The 11,812-nt window shown below is 42.9% G+C and overlaps 1 protein-coding gene across 1 annotated transcript in view; it reads right to left on the reverse strand.

Annotated features, from left to right (window-relative positions):
- ALKBH8 (alkB homolog 8, tRNA methyltransferase) overlaps positions 1-11,503 on the reverse strand; it is a 58,173-nt gene extending 46,670 nt beyond the window's left edge. The window contains exons 1-6 of the mRNA XM_066621093.1: positions 11,354-11,503; positions 9,534-9,774; positions 6,875-7,006; positions 4,980-5,075; positions 3,105-3,209; positions 1,841-1,911 (exon numbers count right to left, since the gene is read on the reverse strand). Coding sequence (XP_066477190.1) covers positions 1,841-1,911; positions 3,105-3,209; positions 4,980-5,075; positions 6,875-7,006; positions 9,534-9,774; positions 11,354-11,479 — 771 coding nt within the window. The 5' untranslated portion in view covers positions 11,480-11,503. The remainder of the gene's footprint in view (positions 1-1,840; positions 1,912-3,104; positions 3,210-4,979; positions 5,076-6,874; positions 7,007-9,533; positions 9,775-11,353) is intronic.
- Between the last annotated feature and the right edge of the window lie 309 nt (positions 11,504-11,812).

Consider the following 11,812-nt stretch of genomic DNA (forward strand, 5'->3'; position numbering starts at 1 on the left):
CACAGGCTGCAGAGTTGCTTCTAAGAAATTCTCATCTAGTATTAAAAAATTCAACAGGTAGATGCCTCCAGGGCAAAGAAAAAAGGAGAGAAGGCAAAGTGTTTCTTCCTCCTCTAGGGGTTTTTTTTTTTGGTTTAGATCAGCAGCTTTTCTGAAATGAGCTGTCAGCAAATGTCTGAAATTAAGAGTCTTCAGAGCATAAACACACTTTTACACACAACTTTGCTGTCTGAAAGCAATTCCAACAACAGACATGACACACGGCTGACTTTCTTCTCCCAAGCATGGGTACGTGTGTGTGTGTGTGTGTGTGTGTGTGTCTTGGGACTGGAACTCATAGCAGTCATGCCTCTGGCGCCTCATCTCCTACACCACCAGCACTCTTCTACCACTGCAAGTCTGGCATATTGAGTTCTGTGCTTTGCAGGCACCATGTGGGCTGCAGCAACTGCCTGCCTGAGAGTCAAGTGACCCCATTCCTACAGCCTCTGAATTTGTTCCTCAGTACATGTAATACATTTGCAGTGTGTTAGGACATTAAGCTCCTGCTTCCTTTCATCGGCTGCTGCCATGGATGTCTGGTTTTGACAACTCATGTGCCACTAGTCCTTCTGGTTCCTGTTTGGTGCTCTGGAATACAACCCCTGGACCACATACAGTCAGTCCTCAGTATCTGTGAGGGATCCATTCCAGGACCAAATTCAGCAAATAATGGAATCCATGGGGGGGGGGGGGCTGCATGGCACCATAATTCCTACTTGGGGGCACACATGTACACACACACACACACACACACACACACACACACACACACACACACGGTCATACATGGCCTCCCAGCCTCCTCTGAAGCCTCCTGGATGTGACTGGAAATTTATGCCAGCAAACTGGAAGTGCCTTCCCGTTGTGATCAGGAGGTCCTCTAAGGACATGCAGCCAAGGGCTCAGCATCTGTGAATATTCAAATCTGCAGGTGCCAAGCCCATGAAAAAGAAGGGCCCACTGTCCTGGCTTCTCATTCCCTGGGACGATCAGCCACTCCCCTGGGTCCCAGAATCTGCTTGTCTAGAGCCTAAATCTTTCCAAGGCCTGACAGAAAAGCATGCCTCACAAGCAAGACTGTTTCTAGAAGTAGAAGTAGTCTATAAGGACCATTCCTATCCTGACATTTGTTGTATCTGCTTTGTTGGGGGGGGGGAGGCTCTACTGTATCCACAAACCAGCAAAGACCCCAGTGCCAACATCTCCCTCTAAACATAGGCACATGATTCCCAGCAGCATATGTGAGACCCTTTCATCATTGCTCTACCCTTTCACTGCCCTAAGTATCTCCTCAATGTTGGCTCTCTCAGCTTCTTTCCTAACCATGCCCTGATTCCCTTCCTCATCTTGGGGCCTTCTGAGAACTCTTACCATTTCCAGCAAATATAAAATTAGTGGTAAACTCACAGAGATTCCATTCTCTAAACCTCCAACTGTTACACTGTCCACGTCTCTACACTGAGCCACGAGAGAGGAGCCATAGCTCAATGGCAGAGCATGTACTTCACCTGAAGGCTCCAGTTCAACATTTTAACTAAAGGCCCAGGAAAGACCCTTTCTAAAGCCCTGGAGAGTGAGTGCCAGTCAGACTGCAGACAATGCAGAGCTAGATCAACCAATGAATAACATAAGACAGTCTTTATATATTTCTATATGTTCAAATATGAGCAGGTTCCTGCAAAACTTCTCAACTGCACAAAGTACCTTTTGCATTGCACCAGCAGGGGTGAGGACTTACTTCTGAGCAAACATGCACAGGACTGCCCTGTAAAAGACCCAGAAGGAATATATACATTACCTCTGCTCCTAAACTGAGAGAGATTATTTCATCCTCAAAAGCTGAATGTGTATCTATATGAGGAGGAATTCCTGTGGAAAAAATAAAGGAATAGTTAGGTGCAGAACATATCTGTTTCACTCACAGACATATCTGTTTCAACCATTCTTCACCATAAATCCTGCTCTTGCATATGTAGACCTAGGAATTCCCACCATTCTCTATTGTGCATCTAACAACACTCCGTTTCAGGAATGGAGATATATGAAGCACATAACAAAAAGTTTATTTTCTAAAATTTATTTTTCATATATTTATACTGCCCTTCCTCCACAGACCTCAGGGTGGTGTATGTGACTTCTCCTCTCCTTACAACAACACTGTAAGGTAGGTGAGAGAGTGACTGGCCCAAGGTCACCCAGGAAGCTTTGTGGCTGAGGGGGGATTTGAACCTGGATCTTTCAGGTCAAAGGCGCAATCCTAACCCCTTATGTCAGTGCTTTCCACTGGACACTAAGAAAGCCTCCACTAAGAAAAGCCTCCAGAGGTGAGGGCAGCACAGCTTCTCCTTGGCTTTGGAGGCTTCACTTAACATCAAACCTTGCTTGACAACAGGGGTGCTGGAATGCATCCCTGTCATTAAGTGACACATGACTGTAGTCACATTAAAAAGAGTACTAGGAATGATTTAAGCTGAGATTCACGGCAACCAGCTCTGTGTCTCCTTCTCCTCCTGTCTTCTCCATTTAATGAAACAAAATGCAAATGACATCACTGCATTGCCCATCTCCCTGCCCCAATTTCACTTCATTGGCTGCAGTTTGTGGGGGCTGCGAAATGCACAGAATGATGAAGACAAAACATTGCTTCATTCAATGTCATGAAAGAAAATGAGAGGGAGAACAAGACATGGGGTTATTGCTTTTCAGTGGCAGCCCTGCATCTGCCATAATATCTAATTCCAGCCTCATTATCAGAGACTTGATTCTAGATCCCATTGACACACTGGGCATCAGTCATCTTTAGCAGGCCTCAGTCAGTAGTGATCATTTTCCAGGAGCATAAATTGGATATCAACTGGAAGAGTGGAGCCTGGCTCCACACACCTAATGGACTGCCTTCTCCCCTCTGAATTCATTCACAACTCCAAATCAATCAGGAGCAATGTCTCAAGTCTGAACAATAAGTTCACACAGAGAGGCACTCTCGGCAATTGCTTCACAACACTGCAGTTCCTGCAGCTGGAGGATCAGGTTAAGGATATGAGTGGAATGCATGTACATACCCTGTCCAGGTTCATACTGATTGATGGTCAGTTGATCAGGTTTCTGTTTGATGTATTCCATCTCCAGGCACTTTGCAAGAAGTGTGTTACAAATATCAGGGAGACCTAACATTACATATAGAAGATGCAAATAAGATGTTTAAAGGCCTGGCTGACACAGGTGAGCATGAATGCCTCACATGCAAAATGCTTCAGATTCAATCCCTGGCAATGCCAGGTAGGTCCAGGAAAGACCCCTGTGCGAAAATCTGGAGAGCCACAACCAGATGATGTAGCCAACACCAAGCTAAAAGGGACCAATGATTTTATCAGTATAAGGCAGCTTCATATGTTTTTTAAATCTTCTCCCCAATCTTGAATTTTCTTCATTGCCGAGAACAAATCAGCCACAGAAAGAGTAGCTCAAAAATCTTCATACAGAGTGCCATAAATGCACCATAAAAAGCAACACTTAACATCAAGTGCCTTTGCTCATGTTTTTTGAGCAACAGATTAGTCACAGTTCTATTCCTCTTACACATTTCTTCTATATAGTCAAAAGGATAACTTTTTATATCATTATAAAAATGGTTCATTTTAAACAATTGCAGAATACTATAACTTTGCAGGCTATCTTAAAGTGCAGGCTATGTTAAAGGATTTAACAGGCCTTCTAATAGCAGTGAGTAAAAATATTTGACACCTAAATAAAATGCGAAAAGCAAGCTCAAGAGACAGTCCTAACTTCATGTTCCCCTCTTGGCATTTTAAAAATTATGTTGGGGTCAAAACATGGCCAGAAATGCATATCAGTCATCCTGGTCAAGACTGATGTGAACATGAAACTCATCATGCAAAAATCCTGATATCTGCTTCAGAGCCAATGGCTGGGTTCTGATATAATGCAAAACCATGGTTTGTTTACTGTTTTTATACTGATACTTTTACATAAGCCACCCTGGGTGCCTACAGTAAAAGGGCGAAGACGGGGCACAAATGTATTAAGTAAATAAACAAACCATGATTTCAGTTCCTGATTTGTTGGCTTGGTTTCAGATGTTAAAACAAAAACATCTGAAACCAAGCCAACAAATCAGGAACTGAAATCATGGTTTGCGCTAACTGTGCTTTGCTGTAATGTCCAATTTCACAGACTGTTCAGAAATCATAGTTTAGGCATTGCTGTGCCTCAAGTTATTTGCTACACATGATGGAAATGGACATTGCCTCACCTTGAGGGATTGCTGCACTCTGCAGACAGGAGTGAATTTATGAAGCTAATGCCTGATCAGACGGAAAACAGAAGCAAACAGACAGACCTAAACCATTGCTTGCTTACTTGCTTGTATACCTGGAAGCTCAAACCAGCTATGGGCTTTTAATTATGTTTAGCACAAACTATGGTCATGCTTGAATCCAGTCCAAAATATCTCATACTTATGCCAGACCTTCTTAGCATTACAAAGATTACCCAACTTGAGGCACTTTCTGGCCACTTCCACACACATCTTGCAGTGCAATCTTATGAACGTATACTCAGAAGTAAGTCCCATTGCATTCATTGGGGATTATTCCCAGGAAACTGTACGTAGGATTGCAGCCTTAGTGTGCAATCCTAACCCACTTTCCAACACCAACAAAAGGGCAATGCAGTTCCAAACGTTCCCTTACTTTGAGGAGGCCACTGTGAGTGCCACCCAACTGCAGGATGTAGCACATGGCACAGCTGTGTCAATGCTGGAGAGTTGGTTAGGATTTGGGCCTTAAACACATAGTTCACATATGTGTTTTGGGGTCTTCACTGCATAACTGGTGAGGTTACTAATCTATGCTGAAGCAATCTGTATCTTTTTTTTAATTAAGTACAGATAAGGTGCATTCCATTTAGATGCTCACCTCCAGGCAATGGTCTGTCTCTATCAACATTGTTGTTATCATACCGAAATTCATATCCAAAATGCTTTACCCTCCTGTGTTTTAAAGACTTCTGAGCTGTGAAGTGGAAAGGAAGCAGAACAAATACACGTTTTATTGGCATAACCAGTGATAGTGAAAACAAGCCTTCTCCTGACTATATCCCACACAAAGAGAAGTTTGGTCACTTTTTGAATTCCATGGGTATTTTGTCTTTTGGAGCTTGGCAACATGTTACACTGACTAGATGAAAAGCAGCTATACCTCTATTATTCAGAATCCTGAAGCTTCTCTTTCATGGTTGAGAAAAGGTGGAGGGACTTGCAAGTACTGATACTGAAAGGAATGGAGATGCTGGTAATTGGTAGGCTTTCCCTTTCTGTTACCTCTAGTTTATTTATTTATTTATACAGGTATTTATATACCACCTTTCTTTGATCGTCAGATTTCTCCTCAGACTTTAATCCAAGGCGGTTTACATAGGCAGGCTGTTCTAAACCCCCGTAGGGATTTTTACAATTGAATAGTTCTGGTCTTTCATAGAACTCCTTATTCCAGCTGGATTCCTTCCCGGTCTGGTCTCTCTCTGGCCCTTCGCCTCCCACGTTCCACTTGATGGCAACTCCTCTCTGCCACCTAGGGTCAGCTCATCAGTATATCAGCGTATCACCAGTTCTCAGGTACTCCCGGTTGTTTCGAACTGGCAGACTCAGATCTTCAGGCATATAAGGCGCAGCTCTACTAACTGAGCCAGACCTCCTGCTCCTTAGTTATCTTGCCCAGCTAATCTTCAGCACCATATAGCCAGCAGTATCTCCACGGACCAGCGGAGAGGTGTTTCAGGGCAGGGGGATGGAACTGGGCAGGGGAGGGGAGGATCAGGCCCGAAGGAAACAGGGACGGCGGCAGATTCTGCAGCCATATCCTGTGCTCCCTCCTGAGCCAAGAAACCCAACATTGGTCTCCTTGGTTCTATGCCCAATCAATAGCGGTTGCATCTCATAAGAACATAAGAACAGCCCCACTGGATCAGGCCATAGGCCCATCTAGTCCAGCTTCCTGTATCTCACAGCGGCCCACCAAATGCCCCAGGGAGCACACCAGATAACAAGAGACCTCATCCTGGTGCCCTCCCTTGCATCTGGCATTCTGACATTGCCCATTTCTAAAATCAGGAGGTTGCGCATACACATCATGGCTTGTACCTCGTAATGGATTTTTCCTCCAGAAACTTGTCCAATCCCCTTTTAAAGGCATCCAGGCTAGACGCCATCACCACATCCTGTGGCAAGGAGTTCCACAGACCAACCACACGCTGAGTAAAGAAATCCCTGGGGATATCCCTGGGGAGAAAGAAATCTCCAAGGATACCCATTGGGGCCACAGTGACGTTACCCGGGGCAAGGAAGCAAATGCTCCCTTACCTCAAGGAGTCTTCGGCGACTGCCCTAACCCCATAGGATATAGTAGCAGCCATTTTGGTGCCACTGATCTTCTGGGCGCTGGGGCAGAATAAGATTGGGCTGCCCATCCCTCTCCTCTGTGTGATATCTTTTGCACAGAAAGAGCAGGAAGTTGCTAACCTAACCTGATCTCTCAGGTTAGCATGAGAGATCTGTGCTTCTGTCTGTAGATCTGGCGAAGATCTACTTCTGTCTGTTTGCAGGGTTGGCTCAAGATTTAAGTGCCTTGAGGGCAGGAAAGAAGGTGCCCAGGCAAGAAGGGGCCTATACCTCTGGCTCTTATAGACACCAGTTCTGGCCCGAGTTTTATTATTTTATTGTTGTATTTAATGAACATTTTGTAAGCTGCGCTGGGCATTGGCTTTGGCAAGGGAAAGATGAGGTATAAAGCCTTTAAATAAACAAACTACTTACCATTTGAAAGGACTTCATCCTCTGACCAATCAATGCTGTCCAAAAGTTGTCTCTCTTCTTCAGGAGAAACCAGCTCTTCAATTACCCTCAAGCCTGGAGGCAAGACAGCAGGTGCCATGTCCTCCCAAGGAACTATGGGTACAGATAGGTGCAGACTGTTCACAAAAATGACACATTTGTGCTCTTTCAAGTGGTAACAGGTTGCTCAGACTCACAGAGCTCATAAACAAACTAATCAACCAACAAGAATTAAATGTGTCTAAATTTTTAACTTGCCCTATTCCCAAATGCCCAGGAAAGCACCATTACAATGATAAAGTGCTCAAACATATATTCAACAAAATTACCATAAAAAAGAAGGCCCTACTAATCTATAATCACCAAAAATGTACCTAAATAGAAAGATCTTCCACATTGCTTTTGAAAAATGTATTAGTGAATTAAGTGATATAGCCAAAGGCAATTGTTGACTGGGAGAGGTCCCTACATGCTATGCTATACAAACTTCCCCTCCCTTTGAGACTAGGGAATCTCATTGTTTTTCAAATTCAATTGCTTGACTACTCTGTCAAAGTAAAGGTCACAACTTTCCCCAATTGTTTCAGGTGAGATTTCAGCTGCATATGGTCATCTCTTCCCAGGACTCTTGAGGGTTGTCAAAGGTTGAGGCTGACAATGAATACAGAGGAGAAAGAAAACAGGTCTAAATACCACTGCCTGGATCCTAAGTACCATATAACCATAAAACACTAAATATTATTAGCTCCCACCCTTCCTCAGGAGCTCAGGAACACATTCTAAGTTCATCCCCTGCTTTTATCCTCACTGTAAGGTAGGCTTGGCTGCTAGTTCAAAATCACCCAGTGAGCTTCCTGGCTGAGTGGAAGTTTGTATCTGGGTATCTCCCCAATAATTCCATGAACAAAAGGGGGCTTTAGAGTTAGGGAATTTTGTTCCCCCTTAAACACCAACACTTCCTCCAATTCTTTTTAAACTGATGGGAGATTCAAAAGCAATGTGTGATATGGCACAAGGATTCATTCTTCAAAAGAGCTGTCAACAATTCTACTGGGCTTGCGGCAAGTCCCTTGCATGTGCCCTAGCAGCACTTTGGATACTGGTTTATAGCTTCTCCCAGACCCTAGTTGCTCCTCTTCACTTCCACCTTCCTTTTCTCTTCACCTCTCCTGGCTCTGGATTCTCCTTTGTTTCTTCCAGCTGGTCCTTCCTCTCCTCCTCCTTCCAATATACCTTGCTTCTTCCTTCCTCTGATTTCCCTTTCTCTCCCCATATTTCCTTTCTTTTGACCGAGTCTCACTTCTGTCCATTTCTACTCCTCCACACCTGGCTTAGCTGCAGGCTGGATTTAAAGGGTTGTATCCAGCTCCACCTCTCTGATATCAACCTGACAGGAGGGCAGGCAACAACCAATGATGTCATCGGCCGTCACCCTGCCACTCAGCTGGCTGGCAGAGCCTTGTTCTTGGCATGAGAACTCACCATGCCCATCAGGGAACACACTCCCACACTTACAATTGCAGCTCCTTTCTACCCTGGTAGTTACATTTGCAGAGAAATCGACAAATAGGGCATGTGTTTCAGCAGTTATCTTGCATACGAAAGTAGCATGGAAGTTATTTTAACAGCCAAATATAAATACATATTTAAAAAATTAACTGTTGAATTCTCCAATCATTATTACTGTATTTCCAAGAGCAGCAATTACAGTATTATTATCGTTACTGCCTTCTACTGCAACAACACTCCTTGAAAATTTATTTAATTTGTAGCATTTATATCCCATTTTTCTTATCCCTGAAGGATAACCCAAAACAGCAGGTAATCCATATCATGACCAAGAACTCTCAAGAGCATCCATATTAAAATACAAAAAATTAATGGTCATGACATAGCTCTGACATATCCAAACAAGAAGCTTCCTGTCAAATCCAAACTATCAGGAAACCTTTCTCTTGAAGTGGCAGGATTCATAAAACCACACTGTGGGTATAAACGAAGAGTTCACCCCAGCCAATGTTAAGTCCAGGTTGGACATCCCTTATCCAAAATTCTGAAATCCAAAGTATTCCGAGAACCATAACTTTTTTTGAGCGCTGACATGATGGTGTAACTCCACAAGTGGAAAATTCCATACCTGATTTCATGTGATAGCTTACAAAAATGCACAAAATTATTTAAAAATATTGTATAAAATTACTTTCAGGTATGTGCGTACGGTGTACATGAAAATAAATGAATTTTGTGTTTAGACTTGGACCCCATCTACAACATATCTCATTAGGATAAAATACGAATACGGAAAAATCTAATATCCAGAACATTTCTGGCTTCAAGCAATTTGGATACAGGACAGCCCAACTTGTACTTGCAAATCCCATCATTGGAATGAAAGAGGAATGAAAAGAATGAAATCACATTGACATCAATGAGATTTCAAAGTGTTTAATTGTGACTTTATCATGTTTTTCTTTTTTTTTCCAGAATTAATGGATAGTTTCCTGACTTTCACAGTCTTGATGCAGACAATATCCCATAAGACCAGGCCTCATTAACCAGAGGAAAAGGAACACAAGATGGCAGGCAAGCTCTGTTTACCAAGTTGTAACAGACCAAAAAAATCACTGTAAAACAGTAATACCTTTTTCCACATAGTTGAAATAGAGAATAACGTTTTGGCTAGAGCCCTCCAGCATGATCTCTTTTCCATTGAGTGAGTCATAGGCTCGCTTTGACTCTTCCATCATTCCATATTTCACAAATGAATATGGTTTGTTTGGCGGCATTAGGAGAGCTTCGACCAGCCCACATTCTTCGACCAAGCAGAGAAGTTGGCATCTACTTACACCATTACCCAGACCTCCATTGGCAACAACTAGACTCTAATTATGAAAGGGGGGGGGGGAGAAATGTGAAAGAGACACAGACATGACTAATCAACACTAATTTGTTCATCTGAAAGAGCATCTCATAAATGAGCACAGCAATAAAGAGCAAATGAGGCTATTATCCCAGTATTGCTATGTGGTCAATTCTTCTTGAATACTAGAATTAAATGCTTAGATTTCAATAGCCTGGAGTATTACAATTACTTTAAAAAAAGAGTTAACTTTTGTCTGCATAGCACTGACATTTATAGAACATCTACTCAAACATAATAACCCTGGAGTCTTAGCCAGAAAAGCCATTTGCACATGACATTGAAAAACTTGGGTACTTGCTAATATTCTGATATCAGGAGTCGATGGGGCTACAAACAGAAATCCACAACTCTGCATATCTCTGTGTTGGTGAGTCACCTGGGATGCAAATTTAGAGGAACTCTCTAGCCAGAAAATAGATCCCAGATACGGCTGTGACACTGCCCACAATAGCTACCCATAAGAATGTAAGAAGAGCCTTGTTAGATCAGGTCTAGGTCCCATCTAGACCAGCTGTCTGCATCTCACAGTGGTCCACCAGATGTTTGGGTCATTGCACATAAGATAACATGATCCTGTTGCACATAAGATAACATGTATCCTGTTGCCACTCCCTTGTATATGGCATCTTCCTGTTCAGGGATAGACTACTTCTAAAACCCTGAGGTTGGTTGGCCATTGGCTCTCCTGAACAGGAAGGGTTAGAACAGTCTTCCTTTTCAGGCTGGCATTTTGCCTGAGCCTTTAGCAGGGGTCTGTTCTTGGTAGCTGAGTGAGGGAACTCACTCAGGGAACACCCAGATCAGAGGCAAGGCAAAAGATCAGGTTCCAGAAAAGACGTCAGGTGAAGTGAATTGCCTGCTGCTGCTTGAAGGGACAAGTTACTGGGCCTGACAGGTCAGTTATGAGTCAGGATTGGCCTGCGGGACTAAATAATGTCCCTGTGGGACTAAATAATGTACCTGACTATCAATGAAAATAAATATGACTGGTGATTTTCAAAGAAAGCACATATTTTGAATTGAATTGCTTCTTATTTTCCAGCACCTGGCAAAGCATTTGCCCGTGTCCTAACAGGCATTTGGAGTTGGTTGAGGCCGCTGAATTTAAGTTTTAATCAAGACAATTGTCTTCTGATTTCTACCAGACAATTGCTTTTATTGTGTTTTTAAAAAACATGTTACATAAATGTTTTGGTTTTATATCATACTGTTTGGGGGCTTTTTAGCAAAAAGTGACTTATAAGGATAAGCATAGATATGTTGAACATTGCAGTTTTGCTATGAGATCAGGCAGTATAGTGAAGATGGAATTTCTTCTTTCACATGATGTCGTCGCAGAGTCATGTGTCAAAGTGAGACTGGCTTTCAGTTCTTAAAGGAGGAAGGCTGGACTTGAATAATAAGCCTGCATTCCTATGAACACTTACAAGAAAATACATTCCATTAAAATTGGTGGACTTACTCCTCGGAAAACAAGCTTAAGATCATATGGCAGAAAATGCATTCCCACTCAGCTAAGAACCCCAAGCTCTAGTCACCTTGGTAGGATACGATACACACTCAATGTCCTCATGCTTTAATAAAGTATATCTGGCCTTCGTCTGTTTCTGCCGCAACTTCTTCTCTGTTTTGCTGAGCTTTTGACTGATGTTGTCAATTTCCATGCTGAAAATCTTAGGTGCGGAAGTAATTCTGGAAAAAAGAAATCATCATGTTCAAAATTCCATTAAGAAAACACAAGATGATAATGCCACATGGGTAGGTATCTAGCTGCTGATGCCACATGGGTGGGTAGACCTGGGCTCCAAAGACTTTTCCAGCTGTCTCCACCTTCCCCCCATGCTGTTTCATTCCTCCCTGCCCCCATACTGCTTGCCCGTCAGCACCCTCCCCCATTCTGTTTCACCCCTCCCCCTTTGCAAAGGGGTCCAAAAGAAACTTTGTACCCCCTGATAAAATTCCTCTCAGAGGCCCTGAACAGTCACATAAATAACAAT

This window comes from Tiliqua scincoides, chromosome 3, assembly GCF_035046505.1.
Source record: "Tiliqua scincoides isolate rTilSci1 chromosome 3, rTilSci1.hap2, whole genome shotgun sequence".
NCBI classification, from domain to species: domain Eukaryota; kingdom Metazoa; phylum Chordata; class Lepidosauria; order Squamata; family Scincidae; genus Tiliqua; species Tiliqua scincoides.